The sequence below is a fragment of the Lissotriton helveticus genome, chromosome 7, assembly GCF_964261635.1.
Source record: "Lissotriton helveticus chromosome 7, aLisHel1.1, whole genome shotgun sequence".
Lineage (NCBI taxonomy): Eukaryota > Metazoa > Chordata > Amphibia > Caudata > Salamandridae > Lissotriton > Lissotriton helveticus.
The window spans coordinates 966,989,782-967,011,894 of NC_136068.1; the positions used below are offsets into that span (position 1 = coordinate 966,989,782).

Consider the following 22,113-nt stretch of genomic DNA (forward strand, 5'->3'; position numbering starts at 1 on the left):
TTGGGCACCACATTATGCTGATATGTGCATTTGTGCTATATGTGCAAACCTAACATGCAGTACTTTGTGATTAAATAACAACGTACTTTACATTTTTGATTCTATCTGTTCTTTAATTTCCTCCTTACTTCTATTTATATTTTCTACATATACCCTGGGACCACTCTCCTTTTGTACCAATACCTACCCAGGTCCCAGTGACTTTTCTGGGTGAACCCATTTATTATAACGCCTCGGTAGACAAAGCAGGAGGTAGCACTAGGCCCATGGCTGGCGAAGTCTCCAAGCCACTATGTCTACCCCAACACAATCAATCAGCTAAACTCCGTAGGAGGCTGAACCGTACCCACTATGGGATGGAAAGACTCCAAACCCTCTTCATCACCTCCATCCTCGTGTCCCTCAGAAGAAAAAACAGGAAGGATGGCTTCTGAGACGGGCGACTCCACCGAAGCCGCATCCAGCGAGACAATCTCTTGGCATCAGAGGGCAAGCAGTGGAGTGTCGAGCAGCGCCAACTGCACAGACATTGGCGTCAATAGACCAGAGTCCGACGCCGGACGATCAGACCCAGATGCCAAATGTGGTAACCCCAAAGGCCTGTGCACCGGCATCAAAATGGATTTAGAATCCGGCAACTGGACTGACACAGAGGGCGATCCAGACGGGTCGGCACTTTCACAGCCTTGTGCACCTCCTCGGGGCCCGAGGGTGCTCCAGGGAAAAGTGAAGACCCAAAGGAGCTATGGAGAGAATTGTCAATTCTCTCATCTGGGATCCACGTTGTAAGCGCAAAAAAGAAACTGACATCAGCGAGTCAGGGGAGGTCTCATATGGACGTCAACGTCACATCCGAGGGATGACATCGCTACGGAGTCGCTCGCCGCCCTATATATCGACGTGCAGAGTAACTGCCGTACAAACATTTCCGGATCCAGCCTGTTGCCTGGGGACAATTCTAAATTGAGGAATCTGCGGCTAGATGTCTCTATCAGATTGCATAGGACGGACAACTGATCACTGGCATAGACTACACACTAACTGTGACAATGCACAAACCTAGACGTGAGCAGATAACCACATCACTCATCCACATGTCTCAAAGTGTGCTTCTATCCTCACCTCACTTAAGATGACCCACACAGGGGAGTCAGTCTGCACAGAAAGACGGATTGCCTCCAAAGGCCCGAATGTCGGATCCACTTCTCCTTCTGCGATTCCTTTTGAAAAGGATCCTATAGAGAAAATAAAATGAAGACTATGAGGGAAGATATGTTGAAGTTAGTAATAGAAAAATTGGCTACCTATTATTACAACATGTGTAAGCGAGGAGAAGAGAAAGTAAACAATATTCACAGTACTTCTGAACAATGACACCGGTCTACTTTATTAACTTCTTTCATCACTGAATTGTTTTCACTTTGCTGTGTACCAAGCTGTTAACACTCCACCCCACCATCCCCATTAGAGTCCATTTGTTTTGCGAAATGTCCTTGCATTGTCAGATTAATCACTGCAACAGATTAATCATATTACTTCATGTCATATTGTGAATGGCTTTACAAAAACGAAAATACATAATTTTGTCCCAGAACCAAGCACTCAAAACACCTCTACTGCTTCCACTCTTGATGATTCCATTTAAGAAAGATCAGCATTGTCAGTCAAGCATATCCGGACGTTCTAAAGAGCAAGCTTTTATTAAATCGACTAGACATTAATACAATCCCATAAAAGTTTGATTGCCAGCTGAGGTCTCCCACTAATGTCACCCTATGTAATACTGTACGTGGTACTATTACAATCCGTTATTGCTTTCTTTAATACAAGTGAAGATACACGTATCCAGTGGATGTCATTTAATCTGAAAACAGAGGAAAGCTCGTTGTCATAATAGAATTACAAGTTCCTACTTTGGATCTTTACTTTATTAAACTTTTATACATGTTATACACAATGCTATCCAAAAACATCACTACTTGGAGGCAGTAACAGGTAAGCACAACCTTGTTCACTAGTGGCATTCTGGTATGTCCATGTTCCAAAGCATGTGGAATATCAATACTATCTGTCTTTCCGGTCATCATGAGGACAGGAGGACCAAATACAACAGTAATGTCAGTGGCCCCTGGGGAGGTGGGCAGTTTTGGCAATGAATCTTGGCGTCAATTAAGCTTTAGAAAGTAAGCCTATCTAGACCCTCCTTTACCACTCTTCATACCAGTTCAAGCCCAACATGCTCCATCCTCACTCCACATACTTTATGGAACCTCCATGGGCAATTCGTTCATACACAGACCACTTTTTCTGCCGGCAATGTGGAATGTCTTTATTCGCCAGAATCAGTCCTGGTTTATGAGGAGTTTTTCATATTTTGGTGCAATGTGATCCTCTCAGATTCCCAGTAGTACCACAGCTACACCTTTAGGTCAAAAGTAAGCCCAATACCACTTTCAATTGCCTTTCTGCCTCTTCTCAGTATTTAGCTATAAAGAGGCATTCAAATATTGTGTGCAGAAATGCTTCCTATGGAAATAGCCTCTCGGATGAAAGTCACTACGTGTCCCTCTAAATTTCTTTAGCTGAACCCATGTATAACTTACCCTGCGAAGTGCTCTTAACTGTTCAAGTTTGAAGTCTGCCCTTACTGATGCCATCTGTGGGAATATGAGGATATCCTCAAATGGAATGACATTCTCCTCTCACTTTGTTTTGAGTGCCTGCCTGTATGAATTTCATTATAGAAATTGCATTTTGTCATGTAATAGTCTGATTTTAGGAGGCAATTCGTTCAGAGATTCCTTTTTCTCACTGGTGTCAGCAAGTAGTGTGTGTTATTTCTCAGTAGTGTAAAAGGCATTATGTCCCATTCACCTTGTATATCTCCCAGGGTTGTTATCCCAAGGGTGCCCCAAGCCATAAAACGTTAAAGGGATGTAATTTCCTTTAGTCAAGTCACCACCCAGAATGGCATTTTAGGTGTCAGTCTCTCCAACCAGCCAGTTTCCCTACTCAGTCGTGTCCAGGTTATTACTGCCAAGTCATTAAAAACTGCAGGTGGCGGTGTACCCGCTTTCCATAGAGAACAAGTGGATATCCCTACCCATCAGGAATCTTTCTAGTCAAAATGCCATGTCATCATGTGTGGCAATTGCGCAATCATTAAATGTGACTAGTTACCCAGCCTTGCAGCATATCCTGATATTTGGATCAGAACTCGCCTACATGAAGTTTTTGAAGTGCGACTAACTCCATTCCAGAGCAGTGTTCTTAGCAGTTTTACAATCTTTAGAAAATCTTTCCCGACACAGTATGAGATGCTGTCTAACATATATACAAGAATCCTGGTAGACCTGCCCTTGTCCCCAGCAGCAGGAATAACAAAAGTGTCCTCCAGGGCATAAGTGTCCCCTCCAGTTCTCATAACAAAGGTTGCAGGTTATCCATAGAGAATTTCTCTTGGCCCATCATTATCTATATCTCAAAATATTTAAAGTGCTCTATTTCTATTCTAAGTGGTACAGGTAGGCCAGTCTGTGATGACAAAAGGTCAATAAGGAACAAGAGTGATTTTGCCCAGTTTATTCAGAGACCCACATATTTATTGCAGTTACGAAGATTAAGCTGAATTTTTGCAACACTTTAATCTCCAAAAAACACAACTAAATGTTGTCAGCATACAGTGATAGCTTCCTTTCAAACTCTGAGCACCACTTTATCCGATCCAACATATCAACTTTTACTCCCTCCTCCAGTGGCTCTACTGTGCTTGTTATACAGTAAGTTTAGCCATAAGAGGAAAGAAGCTCATTTACTGTACAATGTGGCCCATAAACAGCCATTCAATGGAGAGAAGGCCTTATCAGTGTCTAATGTCTCCACAGCCACTGGCTCTGACTTTCAGAGATAAAGACTGGCTGACCTGCTTGGTTTGAAGGAGGATTTGTCCGGGTGTGCCAATGTGTGCAATATCAACATCGCACGGTTCACTAGGATCTTTGCCTGCATCTTTGCCTCACTGCTTATTCATGAGGCCAGCAGGAATGAAGTGCAGTCTTCTCTCCCTTTCCCAACTTCATGGATCTGAACTACTGTGGCAGTTCAGGTCTGCCGGGAGCTTCCCCTCTTTCCTTTCCATTAGAAACATGTCCACCATAAGCCTGTCTATGGCATTTGCTATTTTTCTTGTTAAATTCTACTGGTCCCACACATTCAAAAGACTCACATTGAACAGGAGCTACAACAGCTGCCATCTTGCATTAAGGCAGTGCAGGATCTAACAAGATGTCGATGTGGGAGGGCTCTGTCTCCTTCAGATTTTTCCATGTCTCAGAGAAGCAGTCACTCTTAACATGGCGCAGTGCAGTACCAGTTGCTTTCAGATGCCAGCATGGACGCCAGCCAGTTGGATATTCCAACCAGCTCAATTAATTAACCGCCATCTTTATCAGCCCTTCGTCACGGCCCCCACTTTACACATCTACTGTATTTATTCTTGTTGTCATTTCATTTTTGTCATGCCTAGTTTTAAACATGTAAGTGGGAAGTACTCATGTTTTTTATGTATAAATATACAAACAAATCCGACAAAATGTAATTTGATAATTACAAGAACCTAGGAAGTTTAAACTCCATTAGGAAGGTGCAGACCACACCTCATCTTGTTAGGCAAAATATTTATTAGATGCACATGTATGAAGACAGTTAAATGGATAAAAAGTTAGCTATAAACAGCCAGGAGTACCCGTGGTAGAAAACCTTTTTAAAAATGTACATATCTTGGTAAAGGAGGAGGCCAAATAGAGAAGGGAAAGTAGGGGAAGAGCAGGTGGGTCTTTCAAATAAGCTAGGGTCATAAATAGATATGTTGATGTATATATATGCAGATGATATAACGTTATTATTCATAGTGGAGTGGTGTGGCTCACTGGTTAGAGGCGGCAGACCCGAGAGCAGAGAACGGCCTGGGACCAGGGTTCGATTCCCGACGCGGCAGGGTCTTGGACCAGGATCAGCGGACTCGATAATTCTCGCCTCGGTGCCTACTCTAACCAGGGATCACACTCGGCAACTCTGGGCATTAAGCTTGCCTCATCTCCACAACGGCCCCTCACAAACGCCGGGGATGCCTGGTTTCACCTTGGAGACTCCCAGGAGGGACTATCTCACAGGGAAAGCCAGGACGGGTTCCCCAGCGGTCTATAGCGCTACGAGGCCTGCAATGCGGGTAGCAGTGCGCTTTACAAGACACACACAATTTACAAGACACACACAATACCCAACACTACAAAAACGTTTGCATGTATATTTACCAAAATGAATATGAACACCTTCCATTATTCGCTATGGACCTAAAGGATCTAAGTTTTGAGGTATTTTCATTATGCAGCTATTCAGAATTTTGAAAAACGATTGAGAAATGCATGTTTCATGCTGAAAGTGTCTCTCCACTAGGTGGAATAGTATTGAATATATTTAGGTGAAGATTGGCTCTCGCATAGTGCTTTTTACCGTGCAACTCAACATTACCATCTCTGGATTTTTTGTTACATCTCAAAATTCAAACTGCTTAGCACAGTTTCCTGGAAGGACAGAAGCCAAGAATAACTTGGAAAAAGTACAGTGCTAGTGAAGAGGATGACAATCTCAATTTTCCTGATACTAAAATAAACTATTGAGGCTTCAATTATCAGCTAAGACATTTGATGATTTCTAATAGATGCATTACATTTGGTGTGCATTAAGCAATAATTTACTCGTCTTCTTTCACTGTTGTGAGTTCCTCTGCTCATTGCTGCACATCTGTATCAGCCAATAAGAGCAACCAGATGTGCAAGCCTTTATTGTAAATGTGTACAGTGAGGATTTGGGCTTCCTGCTTGCACTGCAGCAAATCGTGGGTAAGGGGAAGGTTCTCCTAGTGCAAGAGTTACTGGACTTCAATTGTGCAAATTGAAACCTTTTAACAGTGTTGTCCGGTGGACTATTTGACCTAAAATAGGGAACAGAGCACAACCCTTTAGTACTTGATCCTCGGATATTGAGGCAGAGTGGTCCTAGGCTTACCAGGGCATGGTGAAGTAGAGTTTGGATTGTGTGACACAGTGACCAAGGGACTCATGTCTGAGCATGAAGGAGCAGAGTCAGTACTGATTTGCAAAAGGCAGGAACCTTTCAAGAGGAACACAATGGGTGGAATGCTACCCAGAGCTGTTGCCAATGGTTTAGCCTATTTGCAAGCATTCGTCCAATCTGATTTCGTATGTTTAATATAACACCCTAAGTGGTCAAAGATATGCCTCTTAAGCCGACATGGCCGAACAAAACCTAAATTGGTCTTGGGTTGCTTTTAGTCCATGTTGATTAAAAGTTTAGGGGTGATTCGTCAAGCAGGCCGAGAAAAGGGACTCACTTTTTCTCCATGTTAATTTCCACAGGAAACTTTAGACACGCTACAGCCCGAACTGCTGAACGGAATTACATCAAATTTGGCAAAAAGGTAGCTCTTAGTCCAGAAAGCACTCTTTTTGTTAAATGGTGTATATCTGTTCATTTGTTCCTGAGAAATGTAAAGATTTCCCAGATATACAACTGTGGCCACGGTGGATCCGCGAACCCTCCCGATCTCGTGCCTGAGATCTGATTGTCTGCCAACACTTCAAACCAGGAAGTGTTGGGAGCCATCTTGTGACTCAGTTGAACTGAGTCACAAGCAAAAACGTTAAAAAAAAAAAGAAAAGAGGGCGGGGTAGAAACACCAGAGCCCAAAAAAACATTAAAAATCAAAAAAGAATTGTCGGGAGTCACGTTGGATCTGCAAATCCCATTGAAAAGAAAATGAAGCACGGGTTACTGTGCTTTGTTTAATTAAGCCCCTGTTGGGCCAGGTCCAAGGGGCAATAAATAATGATGAGGGGGCCTCCGCGTGGGACCCCTGCAGCCCAGGGGACCGCCACCTCTCCAGGGTTGAATCACAGAAATGCAGGGGGCGATGCGCCCCCCCCACAGCCCTGGGAACCGCCACTTCCCTGGGACTATTTGTATATTAAAATGCGTGGGGGAACTACGCCCCCCCCCCCACAGCCCCGGGGACCACCACCTACCCGGAGCTATTTTTCAATTATAAAGGGCCAACAACCGCTGCTGTTACCTCCAGTAAGCCCCACACAGACAGCAGGATTTCTGAGAAGTTGTCAAAGGGCACGCCCCCTTTCTCCACCATCCTGCAAATGTGCCGCCCATTGCACTACTAGTTGGAGAATAAAATCCCCTTGGCTCCAAAGGGACCATGGGTGCCAAGAAGCCCTCCTGGTACCTCCTGTAAGTCCTACACCGCGGAATTCCTGAGAGTTGGTCTGAGGCATAGCCCCCTTTCTCCACCACTCTGCAAACGTGACTGCTAGTTAGAAAACCTTAGACATTCACACAAAAAAACAACAACGTTTACAGGGACGCTATAGATAGCAAAGAGAAAATCTTAGAAAGTCACTAAAAAACCAAAAGGTTACAGGGCCGTTATAGTTAGGCTGACATTTCACTCGTACAAAACCAGAGAAATTCAGCCGTTATAGTTACCCAAGTTAACTATAACTGGTGCCCCGCAATGCACTGCTTATGACCTCACATATTACATCACTCATGACATGGCCAGTGACATCACTGATGACATCTCAAATGACATCACTGATGACATCAGTGATAACATTATCCACAGCATCTGACTCACACCACTGTGGAATATTTTATACACCCATGCCACTCACCATGCAACCATTTGCAACGTATTCACAGACCCATACCAGTACTTACACACCCACTCATTGATTCATAGATCAGCACACAAATCCACTTGATTACCCATACTGCCACTCATACACCCGCTCACTCACTAATACAGCCATTAGCATATCCACTCATACATCCATACTGGCACTCACACACTGAGTGAGTCAGCCATAGAACTACTCACACACCTACACACTCACCCATACAGTCAATCACACCGGTACATACTCACCCAAACAGTTACATACACACCCACTTACTTACTCATACAAATAGTAACACATTCACTCACCTCTACAGTCACTGACAGAAACATACACTCACCCATATAGCCACTCTCATATTCACTAACTCACGCGTAGTCACTAATATACCCCGTCACTCACCTATCCTGTCTTTCACATTCCCAGGTTCCTCACCCATACTGACACATTCACTCAATTACCGGCACAGCCATACATACACTCAATCACCCATACAGCTTCTCAGACACGCACACAGAATCTCATATGGCTAATGACTCACCCACTCACTCATCCATACAGGCAGTCACACACCTCCTCACCCACACACACACTGAGAACCAGAAAACCATAGAGATAGTCAAACAACCAATCAATCACCATATAGCCATTCATGTAACCACTAACACTCATACACCCACTTAGAAATTAACGGACAGATACACTCATTTACACAACCAGTCACTCACCTGTACATTCACTGAGACACCTAATCACTCACTTATACAGTAAGTCATGCACCCACCGAGTCATCCATACAGACACTCATACACCCACTGACTCACAATACACCTTAGTATATATATTAAACACTCAAACTTTTTAAAAGCAGTCACGGCATGATATCATCACTGATGTCATGAGTGATGTCACTGACCAGGTCATGAGTGATGTAATATGTGAGGTGATAAGCAACGCATTGCGGGGGTGCGAGTTATAGTTAACTCAGGTAACTATAATGGATAAATATCTCTGGTTTTGTACGAGTGAAATTGTCAGCCTAAAGATAACATCCCTGTAACTTTTGTTTTTTTAAGTGAATTTCTAAGATTTTTAAATTCTATTTGCTAACTATAACATCACTGTAACCTTGGTTTTTTTCAGCGAATATATATGTATGAACAAGTTACTTACCATCGGTAACACTTTTTCTGGTGGATACAGTCTCTGCCTGTGGATTCCTCCCCTTTTGAATTACCCCATGCACCAGCATTCCACGGAAACTTTCTCCTTAGCTCTCCAACGTCGACGAGGACGTCACAATAGCACGACACCGCTCGTGACTCCGTATGACGCCATTGGAGCCATAAGAAGACCTCATTGGTGTGTTGACGTCAGTTCCACCCTTTTTTTCCGTGCCTTCGAGGCAAACGGGTGAACAAACAACATTTCACAAATATACACAGTACACAATACAAGCACCAATAAACACAGTATATTTTTCAAAACAGAAAAGAGACTGAAAATGCCAGACATATCATAGCCACAACCTACAGAACCTTGCAAAGAACAATGAAATACCATTCATGTTATACTCAAAAATATTTTCGGTATAGGAAGGAAGACAACAGGGAGGCGAGTGGGTCAGTGAGGAATCCACAGGCAGATACTGTATCCACCAGAAAAAGCGGTATGGAAGGTTAGTAACTTGTTCTTCTGATCGATACATCTGCCTGTGGATTCCTCACCTTTTGAATTGAATCCCCAAGCAGTCCCGGAGGAGACTACCTATACAAAAAAATCTTGCAGCACAGAACACGCAAAATGGCCATCCCTCCTCACCAAGCAAATAATGCTTCGCGAAAGTGTGGAGTGAGGCCCAAATTGTCACTTTACAGATGTCTACCAAAGGGACACCTCTAGCCAAAGCTGAAGAAGAAGCTTTAGCTCTAATAGAATGAGCTCTAATACCTTAAGGAGGCTCCTTCTTTGGCAAGGCATAGCAGATCTCTATGTACAAGATGACCCACCTGGACATCCAGTATCAAGTCCTTGGTTCTGTTCAGGTCAAAACTGACCACCCTCCTGGGGTCCAGGCGATGAAGTCTCTCTTCCTACTTGAAAGGGTGAGGGGGAGGATAGAAAGTAGACAAGGTAATAGACTGTCCCAAGTGGAAGGAAGTAGCCTCCTTAGGCAGGAAAGCACCTCTCGTCCTTAGAACCATCTTATCCGCATAGATGGTGGTAAAGGGAGGCTTAGAACTAAGAACCAGAGGCTCACTTACCCTTCTACAGGAAGCAATAGCAAGCATAGCAATCAGGAAAACGGTTTTAAAAGTCAGGAGTCTCAACGGGCAACTATGAAGGGGCTCAAAGGGAGACCCCATCAAAAAGGTAAGAATCAAATTTAAGTCCCACTGAGGCATAATAAAAGGAGTGGGAGGAAATGTGTTAGTGAGACCCTTAATCAACCTCATAACGATGGGAGACTTTCTCACTCTCAATAATACTTTTATTTGATTTATAATAAAATCATAAAAGGGTGGATCTTACCACCATTTGGTCAAATTTACATTTTTAAAACCACACAAAAACAGCTTCAAGTCGAAATAAAACAAAAAAGGATAAGAAAAGAAAAGGAATATAAAATCACACGGGCTTTTCAGGAGAATGGTCTAAGGGGAATGGTAAAACTTGGAGAAGTGTTATGAGTTGGATCAGGGTACACTATTGTGACATGAAATTTCATGGGCTTTTCAAAAAGTGGTGTAAGAGGGAAAGTAAAACTTGGGGAAGCGATGTAGGTTGGATCAGGGTGCACTTTTGTGACATGAATTGAAGTGCTAGGGAAAGGGAACAAGAGAGTCCGTTAGGAAAATAAAGGGGAGTCCATGGGCGGCGATGTCCAGACCTATTTTCCTGAGTCCTCTTTAGTTGTAACCTTATTTCCCAGCTCCTGAGCAGCATACTCCAAAAATTTGATGGTATTGCAAGACAGTTTTATCCAAGACCCACTGAGGCATATGATGACGGCCGCCCTGCAGGTTCTCACCTGAGCAACTCTCAAGAGTGGTAACAAAATCACTTTCCTTAGTTTCTGAAGAGCAGGGCATATACAGATTAAATGCAGTAATGATTCTGCGCCGTTGTTACAAAGGCGGCAGTCGGAAGTTGGCCACGACTGTTGCCATTTGGGGGTGAGATCTTTGCTCACAAAGCAGCCCAACCTTAACAAGCTTAATTTCCTTTTGTAATGGTCCCTGAAGCAGTCTTGCAAGTATGGATGGGGCTTCAAATGGGTGTATGATGGCAGAACAGACCAGGCATGGCTTTTACCAGCCACGGCAGCTTTGTCCATTAATAGTGACGCTTGTTTGGTTGCATTGTTGGTTCGCAGTTTGAAAGCAGTGTAAGTCATGGGTGCACGCCAGGATTCTTCCAGTGCTAATGATTGAAGCGCTTGGCTGAGGGACTTATATATTGAATTGGGAAGTCCAGCCTGTTTTTCCACTTCCAGCCAGCACAGATGTGCCAGGGAGTGTTCTTCTGCGTCCCTCATTCGCCAGTAATATTTGACTAGCGCTCCTTGTCTTGCCGGGAGCTGATTTGTAAGACCGTATTCCAAGCGTATTTGGGATTGCGAAATATAACGCGGGATTGAGAAAAGGTTTTTGAAGAGGCTAGATTGGGCGAGGTTTAGCGCTGTGGAGTCCCGGGTTGCCATCATCTCAGAGCTATATGTGAGTGATGGCAAGAATTTGGCAGCTACGATCTTTAAAATGTGGGCAGTGGAGTTTCCGCATAGATGTTTTTGGACTGTTTTGAAGGCAAATTGGAGCTGTTTAACTTTTGATTTCCCCTGTTCCAAGTGCTGTTTATATTTTAGTTGATGGTCCAGTAAGATGCCCAGGTATTTATATTGGTCTACCTGGGTTAGTGTAGTGGAGTTTATCTTCCAGATACATTTTTGTCTTTTCTTGTGAGAGCCAGAGAAGCATAAGACATTTGTTTTTTGGAGATTTATTGTCAGTTGCGCATTCGAGAGGTACAACGCTAGCTTAGAGATCATACGTTGTAGGCCGAGAGGAGTTTGTGACAAAAGCACTATGTCGTCTGCGTATTGTAGGCTCATTATGAGTAAATTACCCAATTTTGGTGGATCTCCCTGAATAGAGCGTAAATCGCTTTCTAGGTCCGCAGTGTAAATGTTGAAAAGGCAGGGGGGGCCAATACGCAGCCTTGTTTTAAGCCGTTAAGTGTGCGGAATTTCTTTGTCAGACATCGGCCGTCTCCTTTTTTCACTTGGACCCAGGTTTGTGAATACAGCTCTATGATGATTGCTCCCATTAGCTTTGGCGGCGCACCCCAGGCTTTTTGGCCCAGAGTTTGGATCTTGGCACTTTATCAAAGGCCGCTTTTAAGCCCAAAAAACAAGTATACAGCGAGTTAGAGTTATCAATTGCCCTTTTTGCTAGTTGGGTTATTGCAGATAAGTTGGTGAGGGTACCCATTCCTGGGCGAAAACATGTTTGAGTCGGGGGGATTAGCCCTATGCTGCTTACCCAAGCCTCCAGTTCTACCAGTAAATTTGACGCATAGATCTTTGCCTCCACATCTATTAAGGCTATTAGCCTATAGTTATTAGGGTCAAAGCGAGACCCAGATTTATGTATTGGATGTAAAATGCTGCCCCTCCACGATTCGGGAATGTTCCCGGTCTTTACACTATGACTAAATAAAGGGAGTAATTGGCTGGCCCAAAACGTGGGGTCTTTCTTGAATAGGGCGTTGGGGGGACCATTTGGCCCGGGAGCTCCATCTGCTCTCAATGATTTTATGGTGTTAGAGACCTGCGTTAGTGTCATCAGGTCGTTGTCACCTGTATGCTTTGGTATTGGCGGTTCGCAGGTAGCTTTGGGGTCAGCGGGCTTTGAGTCTGTCATTGTTCTCAGGCTTGACAGGGCACACTCCGGGAGAGGCGCAACTTTATTATCTAATGATGTGTCAAGTGTGAAGTTGTATAATAAGTCGATATGGCTACACCAAAGCTGGTCAGTCATGTCTGAGTTGAACTGCCGATGTTTGCCGTTGAGCATGAAGTTTATTTTTGCCCAAAAGTCTTTTGAGTTCTGCAGCTTACTAGCATGGAGTATAGTGCACGCTAGTTTTTCCCTATGCATTCTCTTGTCCAGATTGGTCTCTCTTTTTAGCTCTTTTTTTAAGGCTACAATTATTTTCAGAGTATGTTGTGAAAAGTGAGGATCCTTTTTTCGTTCAGCCCTGAGAAATTCATTCATTTGCCTTTTAAATTGTCGCAGCTTTGGGGTGTACCATTTCCCTCCTCTGTTTCTTATAGCTTTTTGTCCTCTGTGGTTGGATTGAAATTTCTTGTTTAGGTCCACTACAAAGGACTCCCAGATCTTTATTATATCCTTTGATGTGTCAGATTGAGAAAGCAATGCATGGCATGACGCCATTAGATTGGAGAGGTTTTCTTCATTCCAATTTAGCCGTTGTAAATGGAAGATTTGGGTGTTCAAGGATAGGGGCAGCGCTTGCTCAGACTTTTTTGCTTCAATTGTCAAGGTGAAGGTCTGTGGGAAATGATCACTTTCCCCACGTTCCTGGATATGGAAGTCTCTGATGTAAAGGAATAGGTCGGGGTCAGCCAGAGTATAGTCTATTGTTGATCCTGAATTTTTAGAAACCCTCATTAGGGCAGCCGGTGTATCCAGATGACCCCTTCCATTTAAGGTGTACAATTGGAGGGCTTCCAACTCCATGGCGCATTTCTTTCCTATTGCACTTTGTCTGCAAAGGTTGCCCTGCCTAGGGGCTATATGGGTAGGGAGGCTTCCCTCCTGACGTTAAATTAGATTCATATTAAAATCTCCTGTTATAAGCATGTTTTCGCTTGGATAGGTGGACTTTAGCGCGTTGATTGCAGTAACTAGTTGTTTTATCCTCTTCCCCTTATGTTTTCCACCGGGGTGCATATAGAGGTTCACGATCAGGAGGCCCATATTTGGGGAAATTTCAGTTTTAACGCATTACATCCATGTAGAATCTAGGTCAATATGACTGAGTTGCCATAGAAGGTCCGTCGATATGAAAATGGATAGGCCTCCTTTTGCCCTGCCGGAGCGGGCCTCCTTTTGTGCTGGGGTAAAGAATTCTTTGTATCCCACAAGAGGCGTGTTTTCAGTCTGCCAGGTTTCCTGGAGCATTAGTAGTGGGTCAGGATTAGTTCTGTGACGGTGTGATCAATCCAGGTTGTTATCGTGGAATCGGGCCTGGTTGGAAAGGGTTTGGTTTAAACTCTACTAATTCCAAATCGCATGATTTTAAATGGCTCAGGCCTGGTAATTCCTCTAGGAGTCTTAAGATTGCCCCTCTGTTCAAGATGTCATGGGTCAGTATTTCGGAATTAGCTCAATTTTATTGCTTAAGATACGCTGCTTTTGAATTTTTGGTCATCTGCACACTTTGATAAATGGGGGAGACATTCCTTCCCGGTCCGTCTTTGGCTCTAAGGTGTGCTGATTAGCTGGCTGTGCACTGCTTATGATTGCTTGTTCGTTGAGGACTAGGACTTGTGGAGCTTGTGTTTCTCCCTCCTGCAGGTCTTGTGGATTTGGTTCTTTGATCTTTGCGGGTTTGTCTATGCCAACTTGTCTTTTGTTTTCTGATACTTGAATGGATAAGATGGTATCCTTTGAACTTTTTCTTCGCTTGATGTTTGTGTCTATGACTTGCTCGTCATTTGATGACTTGCGATTTGGCTTTTCTCTGGGTTTATTGAAGATGCTGAACGTTTTTATTGCGTTCTGAATTGAATTTGTGCAGTTTATGGCTTTTTTTAGAGGGGTTATATCCTTGTCAAGGGGTAAGCCTTTTAGGGTAGGCCCTTGCTCTGGAGTTGTTCTAATTTGAGGTGGGGCACCCTCTAACTTCTCTTTATCTTCACTGTTGCTGAGGTCGCTGTTGGTTTTTCTGGGGGGCTTCGATGATGCGCCTTGCCTGTGAGCTTTTGCTTTTCTAGCTTTCCTTTGGCGCTTCCTTTCCCTTTTGGTAAGAGCATGTACCTGAACAGTAAGATTGGGACTGAGTAACGCAATTTGTGGGGACGCCGAGTTGGATAAGCTTCCTCTCCGTGGTTAGCTAGAGTATGTTCGTGTGCACTTGCTGGCGTCGTGATGTCATTAGAGGTGGAGGGATATAGTTGGTCTTGGGTTTCCAAGTTTGCTTCGCCGCTGCTAACCTCACTCGGCCTACCTGGACCCTCTTTGGCGTGCTGTTGACTGGTTGCTTGTCTTATGGTTGTAGTGGTTGCCATAAGGGAGTTCGTTTGGGATTCCGTGACAGCCCCCAATATCTGCGTCATCAGGCTTGGTACTGTGGCCAGTTTGTCTATTATGTCTGAACAGTGGCAAGTGTAGAAGGTGGAGTCCTTGTTGAGTTGCACCTTCGTGATCATATTGTTTAAGTCTTTTAAGTTTGATTCAATGCCCTGAACATAAAAGGCCAAAAGGTTAAGCAGGTCGACTTGCGTGTCCAATTTGTCCGCATGGTAGGACATAGCGACGCCTATGGTTTCCATTGTCTTTAATAGTTGCGGCCAAATGGAGGCCGTTTGGGTACTCACTAGTGTTTCCCCCTGTATATGGGTAAGCTTGGGTGGGGTGAAAGGATGCGCAGAAGGATCTAGTTGATTGCGATGCTCGCACAGTTGCGCGCTCCTTAACGATGACCTTTTGACATTGCCTTCCTCCTTGCCAGGCGTTTGGTCATATTGATCTGCGAACTCACGCATACTCCGTTCCAATTCTACGATCTCACTTGCGGTTACGTTTTCTTCCTGTGGGTTCGATGTCTCATTGTGTTTGATGGCATCGGTATCTTCCATTACTAATCCAACAGATGGAAGATGATGCTCTTTATCTAGAGCCGATATAAGCTGGCAGCTCGGTTTACTGGGAGAAATTACCGATGGCAGCGAGTTTTGAATGCAGTTTACTGTTTGTGTTTGCGTTTGTGAAGGGCATTCCTTGGTTGTTATCGGGGTCGTTTTCTGGATGGATTGTGGGCTTTGCTCTATAAAGACCGAGTCATTGCTTGCGTCCAGGGTCCAATGGACTAAGGCACGAGCCGGTGATATATGAGCTGTTTGTTGGGGCTTGGGAATTAGGTGCCCCCTGGTTTGGTCTGAGCCATTGGCTAGTTGTCGGGCAATTAGGTCATGCGACCCAGGAGGACCAGATCCCCCACTCCCAGAGATCCTTCTTATTTTAGTTTTAAAGGCATTGCGAGGTTCGCTATGACACCTTATGTGAAGTGATGATGATGTTGGCGATATGGCGCCTTTGTTCGTGCCCTCCTTGAGCGCTTTGCGCTGAGTACTATTAAATTTTGAGCTAGCATCGTGTGGAGGAAGTTCCATTCCATTCCCAGTGGAGAGTCTTTGACAGACTTTAAGAAAGTCTGTAATCAATGCCCGTTTGCTTGATTTGGAGTTTGCGGCTTGAGCTTTGTGGTTCGGTAATGGTGTGGCGTCGTGATCAGATAATTCCTTATTCTTGGCTATGGGGCTACAGACTTTGCTGACCTTGTGGAGCCCCTTGGCTCCCGCATCAGGGCTCTGCAATCCAGATTTGTCACGTTGGAGTATCAAGCCGGGGGGGGGGGGGGGATTTTGCGAGGACTGTTGAACTGATGCCTTGTCCCTCCGGGACTGACTTCTTGAGGCTCTTACCCCTGCTGGCGGCGGACCAATCCTCTACCTCGTTGATGGTGCCCGGAGGGTCCCCCGTGGCCTTTTTTGACTTTGCCTGTAGTTTTTCAGCTGGATTTTTCTCGCCTCTTATCTTCCCGGATCTCATGATCAAGATACTTCAAGTTTGAGCAGTGTTATTGTTCCTTTCGTTTGAGGGGTAACCTGGGCTGAGGGTTCTGTCGGGTTCCGTCGGTGTGCTGTCGATGAGTCGGAACTATCCTTCTTTTATCTCTTGTCTTTTGTAATGGGTGGTTTTGCTAGTTGGTTTACGAGCTGGATTGCTGGTTGGGGTTTTGTGACTGTGGTGATAGGCGGTGGGCGGTAGTGGCGGGCGGGCGGATGGCAAAACCGATGAATTGATGAGCGTCTGCTGTTCCCCACAGGATTCAATTTACACCTGCCCTTAGCGTTTGTGTTGTTCGCTTGTTATCTTGTTAGCTGGGCAGCTTTGATTACGAAGCGAGGTGCAGGCTTGGTCCGTTTTAATCCGTGCGGGGAGGCAACAAGCGGAGCGCACAGGGGGACCGCAGGCTGAAAAACCTAGTAAGACAGCCTCCCTCGATCTACTCCCCGGGCTCTTACTTAGCTACCGCCTCTAACAGCGGCCGCGCTTGTGCCCTCCCCTCCTCCTCTTACCTTAGCGCCGAGCCGCCAAACGCCACGGGGATGAAGCTCCTGTGCACCTGTGCTCAATCCTTCAGCCGGAAATGCGGAGACCATGGGGTGAGGGGGCTTTGAGCTGGGCCGCTTCACACTTCACGGCTCTCCGGCTCCAGTGCTGCGGAAGAAGGGACGGGAGCGGCTAAGCGGCAAGTTCAGCAGGAAGCGGCAGGAACCCGAGAACGCCGACTTCAGCCCCCCCTTCTCTTGTGGCTTCTCTGCTACCTGCTGCCGTGCTCCTCTGCTGCCGTGCTCCTCTGACCACTGACCACCGCGCTCACCGTGGCTCTCTGGGAGACTTAAACAATGTGGGTTGGTCTGGCAAACAAAGGAAGGCAGAAAAAGCTGACAAATAGCCCTTAGCTGTAGCCACAGCACAACTATGCTGGGCTAACGAAAGAGACAATCTAAGGACATCAGACAAATGGGCCCTCAAAGGATCAATAGAACTCTCCCCACACCACCTAACAAATCTGGACAACCTACTGGAATTGACTGATTTGGTGGAGTGTCTCCTGGACGATAAAATAACATCCAACACATCTAGTGGGATAAAGAACTAAGGATGCCCAGTTCAATCTCCAGGAATGAAGGTGCAGGCTCTGGAGGTGTGGATGTAGAACCTGCCCCTGCGACTGTGAGGGAAGATCTGCCCTGAGAGGGAGACGGAGCGATGAGGGATGAAGAAAGTCTGTGTACCACACCTTTCTTGGGCAATCCGGGGCGATCAATATGACTTGGGCCCGATCTTGGCAAATCTTCCTCAGAACCCGAGGAATCAAGGGTCTGGGGTCTGGGAGGAAACGCTCAAAGAAGCTATAAGCCCCAAACTAACGGAAACGGGTCCCCCAGGGCTCCCTGCATCAGATACTGGAGTCTACAGAACGACGGGCTGTTCTCGTGAGTGGCAAACCGGTCCAACCGCGGAAATCCCCACATCCTGAAAATGACACAGTTGAAGACACCACTCGTGATCGGCTCAGTATTGTCGGCTGAGAATGTCCGAAAACACATTCAGCACCCCAGCCAGATTTGCAATTACGCAAATCTGGTGGCACTGAGGCCAGGACCAGAGTGGCAGAGCCTCTCTGCAGAGGTGATACGACCCTACTCCTCCCTGTTTGTTGATGTACCACATTGCGGTAGTGTTGTCTGTCAGGACCTGAACCAACTGACCGCGAAAGGAGGGCAGAAAGGCCTTGAGAGCCTAACATATCGCCCGCAATTCCAGAAGACTGGTATGAAGCAATCTTTCCTCTGGAGACCAAAGACCCTTGATCTCAAGATCTCCCAGATGAGCACCCCACCCTAGAGTGGATGCATCCGTTATCACTGTGGCCACCAGAGAAGGAGGTTGAAAAGGCTTCCCTTGAGACAGGTTGCCTGGAACACTCCATCAGTAGAGTATTGCACTTTTAACGTCTAACTTGTGAAAAGCTCATCTGCCACTGAGTCAGGTTGAGGGAAAAACACTGGAAGTTCAACAGACTGCTTGAGATGGAAGGCAGATACGACTTTGGGTAAAAATGTATGGTTATTCCTAAGAACCACTTTGTTATGATGGATTTGTAAAAATGGTTCTTGTATGGTTAATGCCTGGAGTTCACTAAATCTCCTGAGAGATGTGATAGCAACCAAAAAAGCAACCTTCCAAATGAGGAACTGTAGTTCGCATTTGTGGAGAGGTACAAAAGGAGGACCCATGAGTCTGGTAAGGACCACATTTAGGTTCCACACTGGAGAGGGCAGGACTCTGGGTGGAATTATTCTCTTAAGACCTTCCATAAAAGCTTTGATAGTGGGCACTTGAAACAAATACAAATGTTGTCTATTTTGTAGATAGGCTGCTATGGCAGCTAGATGTAGCCTAATAGATGTATATGCTGGGTTACATTGTTGTAGATGCAAGAAGTAGCAGATAATGTTCTGAATAGAAGCATCTAGTGGATTGATTTTGTTTGTGCAATACATGACAAATCGTTTCCATTTTGCTGCATAGCATGCTCTGGTGGTAGGGCGTCTAGCGTCTTTAATGATATTCACACAGTCTGGCAGAAGAATTAGGAAGCCAAACTCTAAGACCTCAGGTGCCAGATCGCAAGGTTGAGTTGATTGGGATCTGGATGTTTTATCTCTCCATGGTTCGGAGTGAGAAGCTTGAGTGAGAGATGTAGTTTTTGATGAGGAAATGCTGATAGTTCCAATAGGGTTGTGAACCATGGTTGTCGGGCCCATGTTGGAGCAACTAGGATCATTGTGAGGGAATGCTGTTTGAGTTTCGGAACCACTAACGGAATGAGTCGGAGAGGCGGAAAAGCATAAGTAAATTTGCCTGACCAGTTCATCCATAGAGCATTGCCTTTGGACAAGGGGTGTGGATACCTGGACGCGAAGGTTGGGTATTTTGGTGTGTGGTGAACAGATCTATTTCTATTTCTGGGTGGCCCCACATGTGAAAGAATGGAAGAAGAACTTTAGGATGAAGTTCCCATTCGTGGATCTGCTGTGTTTGATGCCTGAGCAGATCAGCTATCTGATTGTGTACACCTGGGAGGTGTTCTGCAAGGAGATATACGTTTTGCTGAATGGCCTTTCTCCATATGCTCTGAGCTAGGTTTGAAAGTTGCATAGAGTGTGTTCCCCCTGTTTCTGTATGTAGTACATTGCTGTCAGGTTGTCTGAACGGACCAGGACAGCTTTGCCTAGGAGGTAGAGTTGAAAGGATTTTAACACTAAGAAGATTGCTCCAATTCCAGGTAGTTTATGTGGAATTGTCTTTCTAGGGGGGTCCACATGCCCTGGATGGCATGGGTTTGAAGATGAGCTCCCTAGCCGGTGAGCTATGCGTCTGCTGTTAGCACTGTCTGTGGAATCGGGTCAAAGAACCGCCGCCCTTTGGAGTGCGATGGGTGCAGGCATCCACCAGCATCAGATCTGTCAGCTGACCTTGAGCCTGGTTCCACTGATGTGCCAAACATTCTTGTAAGAGACGCATTTGGAGTCTTGCATAAGGGACAAGGAGAATGCAGGAGGCCATCATCCTGATTAACTGCATGAAAACTTGCACTGGTATTAAGTGTTGAGGCAGAAATTGTTGGATTAGAGCCTATATGGCGCTTATCCTGACTGGATTAGGATATGCTAGACATTTTGAAGTGTCTATTGTAGCCCCTAGGTCACAGCTTTCCAACCTTTTCATGTTGGGGACACACTTTTTGGAATGGCATCATTTAGGGACACAGGAAGGCAGTTGGGCGAGCGAGCGAAGCGAGCCCGAAACACCTAAGGTGAGTTTGCAGGGTTCTCTGTCTTACTCCCTCTAGCTCCCTCTCTCTCTGTCTTGCTCCCTCTAGCTTCCTTTCTCTCTGTCTTGCTCCCCCTAGCTCCTTCTCTCTCTGTCTTATCCCTCTACCTCCATCTCTCTCTGTCTTACTCCCACTAGCTCCCTCTCTCTGTGTCTTGCTCCCTCTAGCTCCCTCTCTCTCTGTCTTGCTCCCTCTAGCTCCCTCTCTCTCTGTCTTGCTCCCTCTGGCTCCCTCTAAATCCCTCTCTCTCTGTCTTACCCCCTCTAGCTCCCTCTCTCTCTGTCTTGCTTCCTCTAGATCCCTCTGTCTCCCACTCTCTCTGTCTTGCTCCCTCTAGCTCCCTCTCTCTCTGTCTTACTCCTTCTAGCTCCCTCTATCTGTCTTACTCCCTCTAGCTCCCTCTCTCTGTCTTGCTCCCTCTATCTCGGTCTTACTCCTTCTAGCTCCCTCTATCTGTCTTACTCCTTCTAGCTCCCTCTATCTGTCTTACTCCCTCTAGCTCCCTCTCTCTGTCTTGCTCCCTCTATCTCGGTCTTACTCCATCTAGCCCCCTCTCTCTGTCTTACTCCCTCTAGCTCCCTCTCTCTCTGTCTTGCTCCCTCTAGCTCCCTCTCTCTGACTGGCTCCCTCTAGCTCCCTCTTTCTCTCTTACTCCCTCTATCTACCTCTCTCTCTGTCTTGCTCCCTCTCTCTGTCTTGCTCCTCTAGCTCCCTCTCTCTCTGTCTTACTCCCTCTAGCTCCCTCTCTGTCATACTCCTCTAGCTCCCTCTCTCTGTCTTATTCCCTCTAGCTCCCTCTCTCTCTGTCTTGCTCACTCTAGCTCCCTCTCTCTATCTTACTCCCTCTCGCTCCCTCTCTCTCTCTAGCTCCCTCTCTCTGTCTTACTCCCTCTACCGCCATCTCTCCCTGTCTTACTCCCACTAGCTCCCTCTGTCTCCCTCTCTCTCGGTCTTGCTCCCTCTAGCTCCCTCTCTCTCTGTCTTGCTCCCTCTAGCTCCCTCTCTCTCTGTCTTACTCCCTCTACCTCCATCTCTCTCTGTCTTACTCCCTCTAGCTCCCTCTGTCTGGCTCTCTCTAGCTCCCTCTCTCTCTGCCTTGCTCCCTCTTACTCAATCTAGCTCCCTCTCCCTCTCTCTTGCTCCCTCTCTCTCTCTGTCTTGCTCGCTCTAGCTCCCTCTAAATCCCTCTCTCTCTGTCTTGCTCCCTCCAACTCCCTCTCTCTCTGTCTTACCCCCTCTAGCTCCCTCTCTCTGTCTTACTTCCTCTAGCTCCCTCTGTCTCCCACTCTCTCTGTCTTGCTCCCTCTCTCTCTGTCTTACTCCTTCTAGCTCCCTCTGTCTTACTCCCTCTAAATCCCTCTCTCTCTGTCTTGCTCCCTCCAACTCCCTCTCTCTCTGTCTTACCCCCTCTAGCTCCCTCTCTCTGTCTTACTTCCTCTAGCTCCCTCTGTCTCCCACTCTCTCTGTCTTGCTCCCTCTCTCTCTGTCTTGCTCCTCTAGCTCCCTCTCTCTCTGTCTTACTCCATCTAGCTCCCTCTCTCTGACTTACTCCCTCTCTCTCTGTCTTATTCCCTCTAGTGCCTTCTCTCTCTGTCTTGCTCACTCTAGCTCCCTCTCTCTCTAGCTC

The 22,113-nt window shown here is 45.9% G+C and overlaps 1 protein-coding gene across 1 annotated transcript in view; it reads right to left on the minus strand.

The window, feature by feature from the left end:
* MGAT4B (alpha-1,3-mannosyl-glycoprotein 4-beta-N-acetylglucosaminyltransferase B) overlaps positions 1-22,113 on the minus strand; it is a 1,462,166-nt gene that overhangs the window by 75,703 nt on the left and 1,364,350 nt on the right. Inside the window, exon 14 of the mRNA XM_078653536.1 lies at positions 1,123-1,235. Coding sequence (XP_078509662.1) covers positions 1,123-1,235 — 113 coding nt within the window. The remainder of the gene's footprint in view (positions 1-1,122; positions 1,236-22,113) is intronic.